The 21664-nt window shown below is 35.0% G+C and overlaps 1 protein-coding gene across 1 annotated transcript in view; it reads right to left on the bottom strand.

Annotated features, from left to right (window-relative positions):
- The window catches only part of ATP8A1 (ATPase phospholipid transporting 8A1), a 282797-nt gene that overhangs the window by 180938 nt on the left and 80195 nt on the right, over positions 1 to 21664 (bottom strand). Inside the window, 5 exon segments of the mRNA XM_020990843.2 lie at positions 3657 to 3745; positions 4903 to 4980; positions 9660 to 9787; positions 12563 to 12728; positions 17327 to 17438. Of these exon segments, the coding sequence (XP_020846502.1) occupies positions 3657 to 3745; positions 4903 to 4980; positions 9660 to 9787; positions 12563 to 12728; positions 17327 to 17438 (573 nt within the window).

The following is a 21664-nucleotide window of genomic DNA, read 5'->3' as shown; positions in this document are numbered from 1 at the left end:
TATTTGAGTTGAATGGCAAAAGTACGTATGTACTAATAGGATTGTATTATTTTAACCTTTATTTTTAACTTGCATATCATGGTTATAAGACAAAATAGTACAGAACAACCAAATACGTGCTGTTAGCAATTTCATTTTTTGTGGAAAATGCATTAACAAGTAGGTCATTTGCAAAATACATCTCAATTATTCTGACTTGAAGAAGAATGGGCCTATGCACTCAGAAATAGGACCTCAATTTACAAAGAGTGAGGCTAGCACTAAAGAAGAATCAATCACTCTCTGGAGGGCTTGCCTTGAAATCTTAAACCTTTTAAGTACTAAAAAGCATCACAATTTTTAATAGTTCCTCATAATCACAAAATGTTATTGAAATTAGGAAAAATAAAATTCATACACAAAGACATTTCATTTTACTAAAAAATTATTTTTAAAATTAGCTCACTTATCGTGTGTAGTTATCAGTAGTTTTTATAACAGTACATTACTGATCTCCCCATCAGGTACTGGCATGTTTTTTGTGGCTCATGACCTCATTTAATACTACTCAAAGATATAAGAAAAAAAGTCATCTTACTCCCTCTTGTTCTTATTACTGCATTTGGCCTCTTGATTGGACTCCCTTCTTCAATCCGTTGTTCTGAGCATTCCTCTGCTCAAAAACTTTTAATGTTTTCAGAAAAAGATACCAAATGCTAAGCCAGAATAAACTGAAGGCCTTCCACAGTCTGGCTTGAATCTATCTTTCTAACCCTATTTCAATTACATTAAATACAACATTTCTTAAATGCGACAATGCACTGTGTTAAGCTCTGGGGATACACAATTTTAAAAATTGACAATTTCTATTCTCTACATGTTTGTAGTCCATTGTGGGAATACAATATCTGGAATGTTAAGTATATACAGGGTTTAGTGTGACAGTAGATAAAGGGCTCTGGGCAAATTTGGAGAAGGGAAAAATAGCTTCAGTAGGCAATCAGGAAAGTCTTCATGGTGGAGTTGGCCTCAAAGTAGAAAAATTTTGTCATGTGGAAATGAGTATAGAGTGCATTCCAGTGGATGAAAAACACAGAAAGACAAGGTGGAAATATTGAATTTGGGGAATATCTGGTAGTCTTATTTGGCTGGAATATAGAGTTTTTAACAGGAAGTAACATGGAATAAGGCTAGAAAGATATGTTGGAGCCAGTCCGAGAATAGAGAGTTAATAAATTGGCAAGGTACCCACACTCCAATCTGCCAAAATTGATAGCATTATCTGCCAGCCAATTCTGTCTCTGAAGAGGGTTTCAAAAATTGCCTATGTCCATGTGAAACAGTCACACACACACACACACGCATACAATACAAATATTTTTACTTTATAAAAAAAAGCTCATATTCAAGCCCGATGTGCCAATATTAGGAAATCACATCTTAGCTATTAAATGTTAATAGCAAGTTAAAAGTAAATGATTATCTAATGATTCTCATTAATAGATGTTTTTATTTAACAAATTTAAGATTTTTCTCACTGTGATTAAATTATTTCAATAACTTTTCAAGCATGAAGTGAAAAAATCATAACCATCACCATGAGAAAAAAATTTAGATATTCTTTAGTTAAATTTGAAGGTTATATGGATGGATTTGATGTCTCCAAAGTGATAATTCTGGTGAACAAAATAAGCTACATTCATTAATATCTAAAGAAGCAATTCTCCAGTTATATTATGGTTTAATTTCTTTTCATATATATTATTTCACCATTGTATCTTACCACACATCAAATACTACAAAATTTAGGAATACATCAATGTATTCCATTCATGTCTCAGTAATTTAACATCTGAATTGTTAGAAATTTTAAATTATAAAACAATCCAAAGAAATTTAACAATATTCTAAAAACATAACAAATATATTAAAATAATTTTATTGATAAACTCAAATGGCAAGACTACATTTACCATCAGGTTTCAAATCCTTTTACTCCTAGCTGAAATTGATCTTTGCCTAGGTAAAAAAGCACCTTTCTTACTTATTTAAGATGTTGGGAAGGTTGCCATAAACATAAAACCCCAAGAGGAAATCGATAAGAGGTGACTGATTTAAACATATATTTGGGGTGGAAAGAATAACATCGATGACGTTTTGTATCTCCTGGAGACAAGCTCCATATTTGTTCAGCTCTCCCATATAGGGCCTGAAGAAGCACTTTAGCTGTTACTGTTGCTGGAATGCTGAAAATGTTTGCACCAGGACAAAAGCAGAACCAAGTTATCTTCCAGTATAACTATCTACATGCCAAAACGAGAGTCCTGACATAACTTCCACAGAACTGTATTTGACAATAAGCACATTTTACTATCAAGTTAAATGTGCACCTTACTCTCAGCAACGTCAGGGTGCTCACTAGATCTTTAGAGAACAGAGTAATAATTAGCATTTAATGCAGCTGTGCCTACCAATACAAAATCAGGTGTGTGCAATGTGAAAATGACCATTAGAGAGTTGGCATTTTGTGGGGTTTAATGTTCAAAAACAAAGGGAATTTACGTATATTTCCATCTAATTCCTATAAATGAATACTTTTCAAGAAATGAAACTCCTCGGGGGCATCTAGTTGTGCAGTGGATATAGCTCTGGCCTTGAAGTAAGGAGGACCTGAGTTCAAATCCAATCTCAGACACTTGATACTTATTAGCTGTGTGACCCTGGGCAAGTCACTTAACTCCAATTGCCTCACCAAAAAGCAAAAAAAAACCCAAACCTCCTTTAATCACAAAGTTCTAAATATATAATTTTAAATACTGATTCACTGTTATCTGTGCATACATGTGGTCACATACGCATATGAGGAGAAAAGACCAAATGAGTGTGAACATATGTGAACATGAGAGTTTTAACACCTAGTATGCTTATTTTTTTTAAAAAACACAGTAAATAACAATGAGACCAGGAAAATTCCATAATGTCAATCCAGCTTCAAGCTAGACCATAATCAGAAAACAAAATATTTCTCTTTAATCACATCTTTCTAGTAAATGAACTCTGTATAATTAATTCTTTGGCATTACTCCGCATTTATCAAAAAGCAGCACCTCTAACAATCTAGACAAACGTACTTGGAAAAAAGGAATAGACTTCCTCCCACTAGGACCTGGGGGCCATTACAAACCTAATCAGGATTTAGCCTTGGGTGAGAAAGGATGACATCAGGAGAGGACTCCTCTCAATGAGACAATAAAATCATTTTAATTTGAAAACTGCCTGAGTTTAAACTGCAGTTTATAATACATGCAAGATAGCTTTACTCTTATGCCAAGATCCTTGTGATCCTACTACCACTTCAGAAGATTAACTGTGGTCTTCAGAAAATCCTAGTAGAGAGAGAGCACTATGGGGGGACAACTTCAGGAGCATCCTGAGAGCCAAAATCCTAGGATTAAAAAGGGGGTGTGGCTGTGTGAAAAAGGAAAACAATCAAGTTAAAGTGACTTTCAATTGAAAAGAAGATACTCGATGAGTTTATTATTAAGAATAATACCAGTTAAAGGAAGATTCGCCTTTGATTTATGTTGAGGAAGGAAATAAGCAAGCTGAGAATTTAAATTGAACATATACAGGACATTCTTTACCTGGGACAAAATAACAAAAGAAAAACAACTTACCCATAAGCAATTCCGGCTATTGTACATTTCTTAAACTGCATTACATTGCAAGTCAGGGTACCAGTTTTGTCAGAAAATATATATTTAACCTAAACAAATGTTTAAAAATTCACATTAAAATTCCAAAGGTCATTTTCATCCTTGTCCATTAAATGATAAGCATGAAAAGAGAAACCTAATCTACTTCCTGTTTCGCTTTTCACTGGCAACTCAATTTTAACTGATTTGTTTCTACTTATCTCAGAGTAGCTCAATTACTTTTCAATATACTTTACAGTAAGCTTCACATATGATTGCTGAATGAAAATAAATGTACAGTGGAAGCCAGACTGTACCATTTATAGTAATGAATGGCATAAATATGTCAAAAAATACTATTGCTTATTGTTCATAAAGATTTAAAGTGCTTATCAGGGTCTCTTAAGGCAGCAAATAATGAGCTAGGAATGTATAGTATTTAGGGAAGTGACATCAAACAATAATCAATTTCATCAGACAAGCATAACTCTGTCATCAAACATAAAGTTGGTAAATGGCAATAATATATGGGAAAAGTTTTTCCTTTTATACTGCCATACTGTGTGAAGTCTAAGTAGGAAGCAACTATTAATCTAAGAGATTCCTACCTACTGGCCATCTTTATGAGATCTCAAATAACCCTCACACATTCAATATGCATTTATTAAGTGCCTACCATGTTCTAGGCACTGTGCTAAACACTAAAAATAAAAAAGAAGCAAAAGACAAATCTTGCCCTCAAGGAGCTCATAATCTAATGGGGGAGACACACCATATGCTAACTTCTCCACTTCTAGTTAAGAAATCTAATAACAGTCATAAGATCATGGAATCTTATTCAGATTCACAGATTAAGAGCTAGGAGGAACCTGAGAAGTTGTCTAGTACAACTCCCACATTTTACAGATGAGGATGCTGAAGCCCAGAGAATTTAAATGGCCTACCCAAGGTCATATAGTTATTAAGAGCTAGGGATTATCTATAGATAATAAACCTTCTCTATATAAATATTAGTAACAAAATCTCTATGCCTGATTAATAATTTTATCTTTAGAGCATAAATTTCTTTGGAGAACTCTCCCCCTACAGTGACAACCTCCCCCAATCATTTCATAAAACACTTCCATGAACCAAGTGCCTGTTAAATAAAGTGACATGTCTTGGATCCCCTAGGTCAGCTAGAAACAAGTCTGGTTCCCATTCTAATATTCTGAGGTATTTTATTTACCTGACCGAGTTCTTCATTAAGATTGGATGTCCGAGCCATAGCAGAAGTGTCTGTAGGTTCATAGTGCATATCTAGATCCTAAAAATCAAACAAAAAGTGAATGTACACTGATAAGTCAGCCATTTTCAGTCAACTAACATTTATTAAGCTCCTTTATATAAGCCTCACAGCTCCTGTGACACAGGTACAAACTGGGAATACAAAGAAAGGTATAAAACAGTCCCTGCTCTTAAGCAGTTTAATGGGGATATTGGCTGTTCTTTAAAAAGAGAGAGACAGAGACAGAGACAGACAGACAGACATTACTTAAGAGATAGGGGCAGGGAGGGGACCACGGATTTCATTGGTATAGAGAACTCCTGGGTGAGGAAACAGAGCAGCCAGGTGGTTTAATGGGCAGAGTACCATGCCCAAAGGCAGGAAGACTTATCTTCTTGAGTTCAAATCCAGCCTCAGGCACTTACTAGCTGTGTGACCCTAAGCAAGTCACTGAACACTGTTTGCCTTAGTTTCCTTATCTGTAAAATGAGCTGGAGAAGGGCATGATGAACTACTCCAGTATCTCTACCAGGGAAACCCCAAATGGGGTCACAATAAGCTGGACACGACTGAAACAACTAACAACAACAAAGTTTGGAAACTCCCTCTACAAATGTAGATTAACACCTTCTTTACAGCTTAGAGTGGCCCAGATAGAGTACAGAGAGATTAAGTGACTGGCTCCAAGTCCAACAACAGGATATATCAGAGGCAGAATTTGACCTTGAGTCCTCCAGGCTTTGAGGTTTCCCTATGCACTATGTCGGTCAGTGGATCAATTGCTTAATCTTTAATAATATCTGATTAAAACATTACCAATCTAAGTGGTTGCTTGAATGACAGTAATACATAACCATCCACATACAGAAGACAAGACTGATTTCATCCAATTTTTCTGAATATATTTAATGATAATATCACTACCTTTAGTATAGTTTTAAAAATGGCTTAGTCTAAACATATTTTAGGATTCTGAAATAAAAGAGAAAACACAGGGAAAAGCTGCTCACCTGAGGATTTTCTACTTGGTGATAATACATCAGAATCAGAGTTTTAGGGCTTACAAAATCAAAGATCATTTTATTCAAAATACTCATTTGATAGATAAAGGTTAAGTGATTTGGCTAAGCTTACTCCAGTACAATTTATCCTTCTATAGCTTGAGATTAAGCAATTTCAACTCAGGTGGTACAACTAATTACGAACAAAGTCAGGAGTAGAATTTAAGTCTTCTGATATGTAGTGTATTCCTCTTTCCAATGCACCATGGTTCACGTAGCCTAGTTTGAGCTATTAATAGTAATAACTGTTTTACTATTATAGTTCGTGTGCCTGCTTCAAGTATTTAGAAATACTCAATACAAAACTTCTAAAATATTCTATAAATCAGAAGTCACATTAATTCTGACAGTGTTGGGCCATTAATCATGAACTAATTAATTTTACGGCTATATTTTCAAAAAATAAATATATCCTATATACTTACTTTTATAGCCCTGCAAAGTTAGTGTACTTATTTTGACTTTAAAAGTTCCCCTTTTTTGAAGAACTAAAGTAGTCTATACTAAGTAGTTTATAATATACTCATTTTCCAGTGTTAAATAAAAAAAAAGAAAAATACATATTAAATGTGATTTGTTAATTTGTACAAGTTTAGACAGCCCAATTCAAGTAATCCAGGTGTATGAAGCTAAGTGATACCAAAAAAAAAAAGATTATTTGCTCTATGAAATACTTCTATACTTTTCTAAGTCTTCACATTATTGCTCCTGTAAGCAGTGAAATCTAAGTCCACTTTGAATATAATTTTATTTACAAATGTGAGTTATGTTCAAAAGCAGAATTGATATTGAAAAGCAGATCTTTGTACCCAAAACTACTTTTCCTCTATATTTTCCTAATTCTGTCTTTTCATTCACCTATATTTACAGTCTTTTCATTCACCTGTATTTATAACCTCAGAATAATCCTTAATTCTTCCCTCTCCCACATATTATTCAATCCTAAGGCAAAACCTATAGATTTAATTCCCTATATTTCACATCCTCCCTTTCATTACCATCACATTAATTATTATAATTAGCTTACTAATTAATTCCAATCTCTCTTCTCTATAATACATCTTCTATATAGCTATCAAATTAATATTTCAATGACACATATCTGACTATGTCACTCCTTAACTGAAAAATAAAATCTTTAGTGGCTTCATAGGGCAGCTAGATGGAACAATGAATAGAGTTTTGGGCCTGGAGATAGGAAGACCTGACTTCAGATAGAGCCTTAGACATTTACTAGCTATGTGACTACTTAAATTCTATTTGCCTCAGGATCCTAATCTATAAAATGGAGATAATAATAGCATCTGCCTCTCAGGGTTGTAGTAAAAATCAATTGAGATAATATTTGTAAAGTGCTTAGCACTATTCCTGGCACATAGTAGGTGCTATATAAATGTTATTTTTATCATATATATATATATATATATATTATATATTTTTATCATTATTATTACCTCTAGAATAAACTTCTCAATTTGGAGCTTAAGGTCCTTTGCAATGTGTATTCAATCTATCTTCCTAGTCTTATTTCATGTTTTTTACCTTCTAGTACTCTATACTCTAGCCAAACTGGGCTACTAAGAGACTTAGCCCTTAAGGGAGTGTATAAATGTCAGTTATTAGTAGCAGTAGTAGGATTAGGTGAATACATGAAGCATTTATGGTTTGATCAGTAAAGTAACACTATTAGTATTATTTTAAAATAAAGCCTAAGTAATACTCTCATTTAGTAAACATGAAGTCAGAAAAAAATTAGTTTGACTTTGTATCCAGATTTTTAGTTAGGAAAATATTGTTGTCATATGATAAGCATCTAAAAATGGATTTAGTTTATCAAGAAGAAAGGCATAATTTACCTTCAGTGGATTCAATTATGGTACCTAACACTAAAGACTTTAGCCTTGAAGGGTGAGAAGTGTTGTCAATTTTAAATCTCCCTCAAGGCAAATGTTAATTAAAAAGCCACAGAGAGAAGAAACATGAAAATGAAAGAGACACCATCAGGTAAGCAATAAGACTTTCAGGAGTCTTAAGGGAAATGAAAGAATGGATTCAACATATCCATAGTTATTAGTCTTAAGTTTTAGAAAAACAACACTGCTATTGGAACAACAAATTTTACCAACATAAAAAAGTCTGGCAATGGATGAATATCTGACATTTTATTTCAATACCTAGCTTTTAAAAAATGTAGACTATGTAGAACATCAAATGAAAGAATTTATTTAAACTGCTGAAATTCACCTCACCATGGAAAAATGAACTACTCTGGTGTATATAATATGCTAGGGATGCCCAAATACTAAAAGGTATGAGGTAAATGCCAAACTGGGCTTTTCAAAGTCAAATGATTCATGAATAATTGCTCTAATGTTCTTTCTAGAAAGGTAGTCCTTTGTAGTAAATTAATGTTAAAAGGGGGGAACAATGATGCTATTCGTCCAAACTTGTGATATTAGGAGATATTACTGAGGGGAGTTTTGAGGTTCCCCATCCCCAGCAATAGGAGATGTATTTTTACTTTAACAATCAAAGAATTAGCAATCATTTACCACATGCCCTGTATGTGCCATGAACATAGAAAGATAGCTTAGTGCAGTACATAAAGAGTGACTTTGGAGCCAGAAAGACCTGGTTCAGGCCCCTGACACACAGGAATTATGGGGTCCTGGGAAAGTCACTTAAGCTCTTAGTGCTCTTGACAACTTCCTAAGAATAAAAATTGCAGAAAAAGATACCCACCTGCGTGGGTAGAGCTTCCTCACCAGGGAGTTAGTTTCATTTCCTATACCAGTGAAATAATAGGTCCACGCTCTATCCCTATCCTACAGGCTAACCAATGAGCCAGATGTTATGTTTTAACATTTTCTCTAGTAATCATCTCACAGGCAGAAGAATGCCTCTGTAAGGCAGTAGATGAGAAGCCCCTCTGTCTGCAGCCATGGGTCAGTACAAAGCCAGCTAACCAAAATCGGACTCAAACCTCATCATCACTGCAGTCTTAAGTTGGTATGGAACTTAGAGGTTGTTCCAACTTCCTCAACTGCAGATGGGAAAACTGAGGTCCTGGAAAAATAAAATTTAATGATTTGCCCATGGTTATACAGCTAGTTATTGGCAAAGATGTACCTCCAATCTGCATTTCAATTTCACAGACATTGTCTCTTTGTTCTAGAATTAATTTTTAGCCCATTATACTTTATTCCAGATTTTGATACATATTTTGAGAGTTAAAATTTTAAAATGAAAGAGAATCACACATTATTTGATTAGAAAAGTGAAGAGCAAATAATAAAAATACATCTTAAATAAAAGTAATTTAAATGTGTAACTATATGATTGTATAGTCTTGAATTTTTAACACATTACACTTTTGATTGAATAAACATTAAGTATAGCAGATGACTTCACAGAACAAATATTTTTAATGTTATCATAGGTTCAAAAAATTTCTATTTAATTATGTATAAAATTGTTTCCCTTCACATGTATAATATATTTCTTTTAAAATTTCCCTTAAGCCGGCCAAAAATTGAATGTACATTTTGTAATAAAAAATTTCTAATGTAAGAAAAAAATATGCAAGCGCCAAATGTTTTTTGACAAGTAACACAATGTACAAGATTGGTATAGACCACAATAATTAATCCTATTTACCCAATTTATGAAGTAAGCCTGGGTAAATTTAACAACTTCTAATGTAACCAACAAGCTGATTGGAATGAGGTTGTTGAAGAGGATGATAAAAGTCAAGAAATTCAGTCCAAAATTGTTAGCACCACCATCTGTTAAAAAGGAAAAAATAAGTTATTTCTGGTGACAAAAGAAAGTAAAATAACTTAGAACTTCAATAGGAAAAAAATTTGTCTTCTAATATACGATAATTATCCATTTTTCATACATGTTGGGCTGATAATAGTCCCTTTTTCTCAAATATATGAGTTGTGTTTCAGTATCAATGCTCACACTGTTGGCAAGTCCTTTTAAGAATCATTACTAATCAAGAAGTCCTTGGACAACAAGGAAAAAGCAGCGAGTTAGAATGTGCAAATTTCACAGAATTATCTTACACAAGATCTTATCAGGAGCTTCTTTGAAAAAAAAAACTATAGTATATATTTCCCTCAGATTTAAAAAAGCAATACTCTGCTTCATCAACAATCAAAATGAAAAATGATCCATCCACCTCGCCCCACATCTTTATACTGAATATTTGTGATTTTCCTGTCTTTTTGACTGCTCCTGTTTTATTTCTCTTGCTACATTCTTATCCTTCTTTCTCCCCTTAAACCTGTGCATTTCTCATGTGCATGTATTAGGCTCTCTTTGTCCAACTTTCTCTTCTTTCCTTTGGTGAACACTGGCTCTGGAGTCAGAGGAGCTGGGTTCAAATTCCATCTCTGATAGCTATTATTGTGTAACCTTATTAAGTCTTTTTCATCTCCAAGAGCCTGTTTCCTTGTCTGTAAAATACAACATTGAATTACATGGCTTCTGAGGTCCCCTCTACCTCAAAATGTTATGAACCTGGTAAGCTCTTCCACTCCAATGACCTTAAGGTCTTAATTATCTCCTCCATGTAGGTGATTCACAAATGTGTATTGCATACCTCCTGTCCCCAAACTCTTCCCAGAACTTTGGTTGCATATTTCCTGCCACTTCCTGGATATGTTCAAGTAAATATTGCTCCATCACTTCAAAATCAACATATTTGGACTGGAACTCAACATCTTCCTCCCTAAACTTAGTCTCTACCCCTAACATTTTTATTTCTGACAATGGCACTATCATCTTCTCAGTATGCCAGGCTTATATCTGGCATTCAAGTCCCTCCCACAATCTAGTTTCCAACTTTATCTCATCTACTCCCCTTTGTATCCCCGTCACCACAGACGTTGCCCCCTGATCCCACCTTGCCCTAGCTTTCGATTCTGTTCATTCATCATAATAATATGTTATTCCTAGACTGAACTTTCATCCTCCTCTTCATATGCTGAAATTCTTGACTTTCTTCAAGATGCAATTTAGATACTACCATTTCTGGAAAGCCTTCCATGAAGGAGCCAGGGAAAGTCTCTCTCTCTCTCTCTCTCTCTCTCTCTCTCTCTGTCTCTCTCTCCAACTTTCTTATAAGACTGCTCATATTTCTGCTTTATAGTCCATCCCAATCTTTCCCTTGTGTCAGTTACTTTTGTAACTACTTATTGCTTTTCCCAATCAATTATAAACAATATAAGTACAAAATGATAGTAGCACCAAAGCAATTATTATAGGCTACAGGAATAACAAATGACATAAGGATAACAAATCAATTACTTTAAGATAAGCTTTGGAAGGCATGCATCCCTGAATAAATGTTATAAAGCAGAGAAAGAAAATGAGTTTTTCTACAAGATTTCATGGCATTTTTTAAACATTTTCTAGAGTGAGAATTATTTATTAGCTAGATACATATCAAAAGGAATTACAAAGCATTTGCTAGAAATGCTCATTAGGGTTTCATTAAGTCCATAATAGTAAAGAATATAAATGTTCTTAAAGGAAACTATTTTAATGACACTTCTCAGCAGGAAAACTTGACTAATAGTAGAGAATTCATTTGCTCTCATGAATTGAAAGTCAAAGTACTTTTACTTTTAACATGTTTTAAAGCTTGTAAAATACTTCAAAGCTCCAAAATAATTATTGCAATTGTCACAAATACAAACTTATTTGAGCTCTCCTTTCATTACTACATGTAACTGGCAATTTCCTACTTAAAAAAATCTTTTTAAAAGAAACTTTCATTTGCTGTATAACCCTGTGTATATGTACTGAACCATCTTGTATTCTTATAAAGTTTTCATTTAAAAAATGAAGATTATAAAAATAAATTAATTATAAATTTTATTTTCAGTAATTTTATCATTATGGCAAACATAAAAATCAGCTTCTCTTTGCCTTTTATATCAGACTTATTTTCCAGGAACAGTGGGAACATTTTCCAAATGCCTTAAGGATTTTTTGTAGTCTAGAACTGATTTCTTCTCAGTGTGGAAAGTTCCCTCCATATGGAAACTCAAGAGGAACTTAGTCTTTAAAAATTACCTGGGGCACTGAGACGTTTAAGGATTTGCTGAAGGTCACAAAATCAGTATGTTCCAGAGGTAGGTCTTACTAAACCAAGGCCAGCCCTCTGTTGCCTCAAAGATACTGACTGAGAGACAATGAATGCCTTCTGGGTACATTCACAAGAGTCCACAGTGCTTTGATGTTTTACCTACAGTCATTCATTGAGAAATTTCTGAATAAAATTTTTTAAAAATGCAACACAAAGCAACGAGTACATCATTATCTGGATCTGAGAAGGTGCATGATATAACATGGCTCCATTTAGATACTCTAGAATTAGTATTCTTATAAGTTAAGACTCCTCTGTTCCAAAAGGATTCATATAAAAGCAACAAACAACTCTTTTCGTTGTCTGCAAAGATGGTTGTTTGGAACTGTTTAAACACGAGTACCAAAATTATCCTTATTACATAGGAAACACCTTTTGACATAATTATTTTAAGACTTACAATTGAGATTGAGATACCAGTCCCTTCCAGAATGCCTTCGATTCCAAATAGCTGAACCAATGCTACAGATTAGAGACATGGCAATCAATATACAAAACAAAATCAGAATTTGTATGTTTGTAATCCTTTCCACATTGGAGAGCTTCAGGGGTGGGCTTGTTGAATTCTGCAGGGAAAAAAGAAAACAACCAAAATGAGTTCTCAAAATGTGTGTGCTTGTGTGTATATGTGTATAATAGTTTATTAACCATGTAAGCCATGTTTTCCTGTACTTTGAGATTTAAACTATTCATTAGAATAAAATGGGGGAAAAGGTTTATTTACAAGAGATACAGCTTATCTTCCAAACTCAAATTCAATATTATAATTATTCAACACCTCTAAAAGTAAAATAAACAAAAATCCTTTACAAATAAACAAAATATCTCCAAGTAAAATTTATATAAAACGCTTCCCTTTGAATTTATATGTACCTATATTATACCCCAAAGGAATCCCAGTAACCCCAACACTGTTCCATGAGCCCAGCTGGGTTTTGGCTACTTTGTGCTCCCTTCAGGTGTCAAGCTACCACCCTCATTTCTTTTTGCTTACTAGCACCCCACAAATCCTTAGTTTCCCTTCCCTGATCCCTAAGAAAAAGCTAATCAATCCTTTAAGCATGTATAAAGATTTTCTATGAAGCTTTACAAGGGAATATAGAAGGGCAGGGGATAGGGGAGTAGGTTTCTGTTAATGAATGAAAAGTTTAATTTACAAAAGGTATTCACAAGTGATACCTGCTTCTTCACCAACCATATCAGAGGTGCCAGCATGGGATGCATAAGGCCCAAAACACTTCTAGCATGGGCCAAATTAAAATGCAACTGGGAAATATTTAACAAAATAAATAAAAATACAATAAAACATAGATAATTTTACATTTTAAAACTAAGTTAATCTGTTGCCCACAGGGATGCAAACTAAATAAAAATACAATAAAACAGATAATTTTACATATTAAAATTAAGTTAATATGTTGCCCATAGGAATCTAAATTAGAGACCCTGTTTCTTTTTGAGTTTGACACCACTGATATACATGATATTTGTCATTCTTCTTAACTTCTGTTCACCATTAAGCATTTCTTTGACTCTTAATATTAATTTACTTCTAGTTCCACAGATGGGGAGTTGGCTGGCTAGAGCTATCTTTCGCAAGTTTCCAAAATCTTCTTCCCTAGTTATCACTATAACAGAGAGAAGCATGGGCCTAATCAATCAATCAATCAATCACTCAACTAACAAGCATTTATGAAGCACTGATTATGTACTAAGCACTGTTCTAGGGGCTGGGGACACCAGTGTAAAGAATGAAACAATCTCTATTTGAAAAGAACTTACATTCAAATAGGAGAGACATACATATATGAGTATAATCAGAAGATAAAGACAATAAATACAAATAAATGCAAAGCACTTAGCTAGGAGGTAGTTTGGAAGGTAGAAATTGGAGGGATCAAGAATGGCTTCATTTAAAGTCGGTCCTTGAAATGCCTCTTGAAGGAAGAGAGGAATTCTATAAGGCAAGGAAGGAGTACATTCAACACAAAGAAGATGGCTCGTACAAAGCTATTGGCAAAGGAGATGGAGTGACATATGTGAGGAAGAGAAAGGCCAGTCTGACTAGATTGCAGAATGTAAGAGGGAAGTAATGTCTAATAATGCTGGAAAGATAGGTCGGGGTCAGAAGATAAGAGGCTTCAAAAACAAAAAAAGGAATTTATATTTTATCTTAGAGGCAATAAGAACCTTTGGAACTGACTGAGTAGGAGAGTCACATGGTCAAATCTGTCCCACGTGAGGAAAATTACTTTGGCAGCAGTGTGTAGGATTGATTGAAGTGGTGACAGATGAGGCATGGAGATCAATTAGAAGTCACTCGCAATAATCAAAGTGAAAGGTTAAAAGAATCTGAACTAGGGTGGGTAGCTGTGTGAATAAAAAAAAGGGGGGGATTGGATATGAGAGATAATGTAATGGTAGAAATGATAAGGTTTGGTCTGACTGCATTGGGGGGAGGGGAGAAGGAATGTAAGGACTTGAGGAAAACGCTGAAGTCATGAACTTGGGAAACTGAAAACATTGAAGTGCTCTGAGAGAAATAAAGAAGCATAGAAGAAGGGAGGGTTGATTTGGAGAGGAAAGGTTATAAGGTCAGTTTGGAACTTTTCCCCTTTCTCTTTTCAAAGTCCTTAATTTAATATCATCTTTCACTTTTCCTCCTTTCTCCCAACTTTCCCCCAAACAAGTACCTTTTCTTGCCAAGGCCAACATCTCTACACGTGTGCTTGATTTCATACTCTCCCTCCTTCTCTAGCAGACTCAATCTACTCAATCATCCTCTCAAACCTTCAACCTCTTCTGGTTCCTTTCCAACTTCCTTCAAACCTGCTCAAGTTTTCCTTACCTTTAAAAAAGTCTTGCTAGATCACACACAGACAATAGACAGAGACAACAGCCTCTCATGCTACTGTCCTACACCTCTCCTCATCTTATCAGCCAAATTCCTAGAAAAAGCTGTCTATATTTCTCTTCATTTCCTTTCCTCTCACTCACTATTCAACCCTTTGCAATCTGACCTATATTCCCCTCACTCAACTGAAATAGCTCTCTCCAATTACTAATGATCTCTCAATTGCTGCATTTGGTGGTCATTTCTTAGTCTTCCTCTTTCTTGACCTATCTACTGCATTCAACCTGTTGACCATTCTCCTCCTTGGGCTTTTATGCCATTGCTCTCTCTTACTTCTTTTCTTATTGCCTAACCACTCTTTCTATTTTGTTTGCTGGCTCATCACCCATACCACACTCCCTAATTCTGGGTATTACTCAATGTTTTTTTTTTTTCCTGGACCTTCTTCTCTCTATATACCCATTCTTTTGGTAACTTGAAACTTGAACTCATAAGGGCTGCTATCCCATTTTCAGATGACCTAAGCAGGGACTTCCAAATTTTATTGTTTCTCAGCTTGGTCATCTTGGGTCAGTCAAATGGCCAAGATTTAGGCAAGAGCCTTTTTGTCCCTCTGCAAATTTCCAAAGAGATACTACTCTTCTCTTTATAGGCACCTCCCCTGAATTTCAGTCCATGGTGCTTCCTTCATCCCATCCTGGATGTCTACATGTTCTGGTTGCACCAGAAGCTTCTTGCCTTCTCATCTCACCTTATGTTATGACTGGTTGGTTCCTACCTTGATGAAATAGTAGTCTTTTTCAACCACTCTACATGGAGTTTAAGTCTCAAGGCAATAAAGCAAGAGGGATCTTTTAGCCCTCTCCATTGATGTTCTACCTGCATGACTACTTCCACCATATTCATTTGTTCTCTCATTCTGAACCTACTTTCCCACATAGATAGATTAACTACTCTGACATTTTTTGCCAAGTTAAACTGACAGACACCAGCGATGTCCCCTCAGCTAAAAGTCCAATCACTTGCTCATGTTGGGTAATGAATCATTAGATTTGCTAGGGCTTGTTCTGCAGGGATGAGTCCTAAATACAAGAACTCTAACAACAAAAAAGCACTATCAATCTATTATTACTCCTTCTAATACCAAAGGCTTTTCTGCCATATACCATCCCTAATATTATCTGAAACCGTTGAAGAGTTCTATATAGTAACATGCAAAAGAGAATTACAAAGAGAACTTAATCATAGTGTAGTAAAACTAGTAGTTGTCAGCCCACTTGTTCTCCAGAATCAATGAGATAGACAAAAGTGAAGTGAAAGTGAAGGTAGAACTATTTGTTCACCTGCCAGGCCCTCCTACTCATGGTATATATATTGAAAATCACATTATTTAGAGTCCAAGGTAAGGAAGATACACTAGCAGCAGAAGTGGGCAAATGGACCTGTGCATGATCACGGGCTAATAAGTCTCAAGCTCTGATGAAAAGACTCCAGTGACTAGTGGCAGATGGACATTAGTTTACTAAACACATCCCCTATAGCTCAACATAATCAATTTGGCACAGTGATAGATAACAACAAATTTGCACATTTCTAGTCACTGTAAAGATGATGCTACCCAATCTACATTAAGCAAATTAAACAGAGCTTTTAATCTATGGAACTAAAAGATAAATTTGCCTTGACTAAGATGAAATTAATAATGGCTTCCACATGGGTAGGGTTGGTATCATAACCAGATGCCCAGGGTGGCACAGAGAATATCTGCTGACCTCTATAATTCCTAGAATTTTTGCACCACTATATCCTGTGCTATATTCTTTCTAAATTACTGTTTATCATTCATAATATTTTAAAAATCATTGCTGTCAATATTTTAAAAAATAAATATTATTTTTTTGTCAAAATGGAGGTTCTCATCAGACTATACAAGTCTGGAAGGGGAACTCTTCATCAGTGCAAACTGCAGCCCCCCTAAGACTCAGTGGCTAAGTTCTAAGGAGTTGCCAGAGGCACAAAGATTATGTGATATACCCAGAGTCACAGAGCTAGTGGCAGAGGCAGTATTTGGGAGTCCTTCTGACTATACAACACTTAGGTTAGTTTAGAAAGTGATATCCAGAAATATTTAGGATGTTCATACACTAAAATGATGTTTTAGGGGGGAAAAAGTTCATCCTGGTAGTTAAAATAACAGAATAATATAATCTGCTTTAAGGATAAACATACACAAATGTGCTAGAAACTAGAAGCAAAACAAAACTTAAAAACTAGTGCACCAAAAATTTTCACAACTCAAGAGGAATCTACCTGCATAAGCTTGGTATCATGTCCAGTATAGACCACTATTCCGTGAACCCATTGTGTATTTCTCAATTGAGCTCCTCGTAGAAGAATTTGATCAGCTCCCAAGGGAACAGTTCTGTAATGAAGGATATATTACATCAACAATAAAATCTATTCCTTCTAAAACTCTGAAAAAGCATTTTGTTTAGTCAGCAAAAACATTAAATTCCCCCTTAAAACAATTAATGGCTTCTCTGTTCCTAATGTCATAATTGTTTTCCAAAGTGAACTTTATTTTGTTTTCCCTGAGAATTTTAGGAATTACTATCATTCTTACTCTTGCACATTTATGCCTTCTGTTGAATGAGTCTGATCTACTTTGACTTTTAAAATACTTGGATTTAGATATCTTTTTTTTCTCCCCAGAATGAAAAAAGAAATGTTTCAAAATCCCCCTTTAACCTTGAGAAATACTAGATTTAATAATAATTTCATTTCTCTATAAAACATGCATTGGTTAGTCAAAGCTACCTCTTCCTTTCTCTCTTTTTTCTTTCCAATTCTACCTATTGATAAAATTTGTCTATCTTTAGGTACCCTGAAGTAACTAATTAGTGATCTACTAATATATATGGCTTCTATGTACTTAATAATATATATTCTTTGGAGAGTTGATTAGTTCAAACTGATCTTATAGTAGCGATTTACTGTTCTAAGTTGTGAGGAGTCCCATTGAAGAGTAAAGTGAAAATGGTCAACACAATCTATTACCCAACAGACCAATTTTCCAATAATAAGGCAAATGATCAATTATGTCTTTCATATCTATTCTGGGGACTAAGAGTAGAACTGGGAAGCATACAACCTTAAACATTTACAAGATTCTTCTGAGACAGTAACAAAAAAAGGGGGGGAGGGGCTTAATAAAAGAAAGCAAATGGCTAAAGATCTTAAAAATAAGTGACTGGTTTTTAAAACTATTATGAACCAAAAAAAAAAAAGTCAAACAGGAGTCCAATGAGGAGAACAGTGGGTTTGGGAGAGGAGAAGGATAGAAAAACCTCTCTTTGAACAAACAAAGGTTAATTCTCTTCAGAATGTAGAACTTCTTAGTCAATTAAAGTCAACAAGCATTTATTAAGCACCATTATGTGATGGGCACCGCGCTAAGTGCTAGCCAGCAGCAGACAAAGGAATTGATGCCCAAGACATTCTAAGCCAATAGATAATTTAGGGAAATATATATTCTTTACCAAATGGATAAACAATGAGAATTTCTTTTCTTATAAGCCTTTTCTTTTCTTATAAGAAACAGATCCTCCAGCATAGACCTCTTATGTCTTTCTTGATTCAGTGAATTATGTTCACGACTAATTGGAAGACAAAGCACTGACACATAAAATTACTCCAGCAAAATAAAGCTACCCAACATCATAAAAAACAAGTGAGATCTTAGGGAATTGTTCTACAGTGTAGGCCCTATACCAATTCAGAATAGGAAAAAGTAATAATAGAACCAGCTAGATTCTTTGTACAAAAGGACACAATTTTGGGGGAAGTCATGGAAGGGATAATAGCCTTTTCCCCCCTTGTTTCTCCCTAACTCAATGCTCAAACAAGGCTTAAACCTGGCTAACATAGGTTCCCCCCACTCCAAAAGGTTTTGGAGATTTTTGAAGTTGTTGGACTTAAAGCACAAAAGAGTTACACTCAGACGCATGTACTGTCATTTTTAGCCCCAAACAGGACTATAATAGTTATACTTGTGGCTAATGCCAATTCAATGCCAATATATTAGTAATTAAAATTGGAGAAAAAAGGAAATAAGACCATAGAGAGTTATCACCATCAATTTAAACAATAGCTCTATGTAAATGAGATAGCATGGACTAGTGGTGGAGTAAAAACAAAACTGGTTTGAAGTCAAGGAAGAGCAGACTTCCTTCCACATTCACCATAGCCAAGTCAACTCTTTGAGCTAGTTTCTCATCTATAAAAAGGGGGATGATGATAATAGTTATACATGCTTGCTTTACAGGTTTAGTGTGAAGATCAAGATATCTCTCTATATATAACATACATATAAAGATATACATATACGTATATATAAACATATATGATAATTTGTACTATATAGATGTCAGTTTTAAGACATTAAGAGACTTGAGGTCAAATTCCAGTCCTGTCACTAACTGCAGTATTCTTAGACAAGTCAAGTAACTGCTCTGGGTCAATGTTTTTTCATTTATCAAGTGGGGATATGTCCCACTTACATTACAAATTCATAAAAAAAAATTGTGTAATTATGACTAAGTTGGTACCCAAAGATGAGGGAGAAAATGTACTTTCCTCCCCCTCCTTTGCAGAAGTGGAGGACTATGGCTGTGGAACACTGCACATACTGTCAGATTTGATTGATGTGTTGGTTAATTTTGCTCAACTCTTTTTTCTTTCTTTCCTTTTAAAAATTTCTTATTTAAAAAATGGAAAAGAAGGACATACTTGGGAACTAAAATGATGCAAAATGAGATAATATTTGTAAAGCACTTAGCACAGTGCCTGGTTTATAACAAGTGCTTTAAAATGCTTATTCTCTTGTTCCTTTCCCCTAAAAATAAAATATATAGTATTTTTTAATCATGAAAGTACTTTGAAAAGTTTAAAATGTCACAGAAACCCACAGATCAGAAATTTTGGTTCAATGTTTCCACATGGAATAAGCTCCTTAAATACATTCTATGAGTAAACATTTCATGCTGAGCAGTGCATCAGAGTCGGGTGGTTTGGTCTCGGTGGCACAAAAACATAGAGAAACTGGTAGGAGAGTATGGGTACCAGCCAGGCAAAAATAGTAAAGTGTAGACATAGCACACTTGCAATTCCTTGTATGAGGAATACTTTCACATATTAATGAGCATCATTGCATGGAATTTTGGAAATTATCTTTAAATTATTTTAAAACCACAGAGAATCAATTTTATGCTCTCAATGAAGATTAAATTCCCAAAAAATCAAAGTCAACTCATGTTCAACTATAAACATGAGTCAAGAATGGAAAGTATTGGCAGATATTCCTTACAGAACTGCTACACTTATGTGTTCAAATACTAGCTGGTCATAAAAGGATTTGTTCTGTGAAACTTGGACTCAGTCAAAAGGCCACACCCAAGGATCCAGAAGGCCTCACGTGGCCTCGAGGCCACAGATTCCACAACCCTGCACTAAGCTCTTTTCAAAATCCACTACTGTTTCTCACAAGTAGAAGAAAGGCTCAACACAAGGGCTGTTGCTGAGTAACCCCAGAGTGCATGACAAACATCCAGAACTCTATACTGCATCTTCAGCCATTATCAAGGGAGCAATGCCTATGGAGAAGAGGCCCAACATCCTCACCACCATCAAAACCAACTGCCATCCAACTACATTGATAGACACGTAAGCTCAAGGAATATATGAATAGCAGTTGCCCCCGGCCCTGCTCCCACTACTGTCACTGACAGCCATCATCCAGAAAGCAATCTTCGTGGAGATGCAACCTGACAATTGCTTCTGCAGGTGCTCCAGTACCTCCAGTCTTGGCAATTATAGCTACTCAAGATCAGGGAAAAGAGCTCTTGCCACTAAAGTTTTTGGCATTGTCAAACAGTTCAATATCAGAAACATATGTAGTCAAATCCATGCAAACAATATTAAAGAGGCTGCATTATCATCTGCTATGTAGGGCCTTTCTATATAACTTCCCCCTGAAACCTCCAGTGAGTATTTTCTTCTCCATTATAATGTGAACTGCTTAAGAATAGGAATTGTCTTACAATTTCCATTTGTATCTGTAGAGCTTAACACAATGTTTTGTATATAGTAAGAGCTTAATAAATGCCTTTTTTATCCATTCTTTTATTTGTACCTCAAAACTATGGTTATGATGGCATGTTCAGAATTATTGGTATCTATTAGACCTCAGAACTGATGCTATGAGTCCAGGAAATCTATTTGGAGTCATTTGGAACCTCCTTCTTGGGAATTACTCTGCCTTTTCAGGATTGACCTATACATGAGGAAAGCCTAATCTGATATCCCATCATCTTTCACCGGGCCATTAACACCACCCTTCTATACACAGGTCTAAGTCAGGATCTACCAAGAACATCCTGGGGGCTCCTGAAAATTTCCAGAAAGAAAAGGTGGGGTAAGATTATGCTTTGGCATGAATATGACAGTCACAAAGTCTCCTATTCATTTGATTTAACTGACAATGGACATGCTTCTGAGGGTGTTTAGCTGTTAAGATTATCAGCATTAGGGAGACTCTATTCACTGGTTTACCTACATAACAGAACTATTTAAAAAAGGAACAAACAAACC

The sequence above is a fragment of the Phascolarctos cinereus genome, unplaced genomic scaffold (genome assembly GCF_003287225.1).
Source record: "Phascolarctos cinereus isolate Bilbo 61053 unplaced genomic scaffold, phaCin_HiC Scaffold_9;HRSCAF=440, whole genome shotgun sequence".
NCBI classification, from domain to species: domain Eukaryota; kingdom Metazoa; phylum Chordata; class Mammalia; order Diprotodontia; family Phascolarctidae; genus Phascolarctos; species Phascolarctos cinereus.
This window is presented reverse-complemented; position numbering and strand designations above follow the sequence as displayed.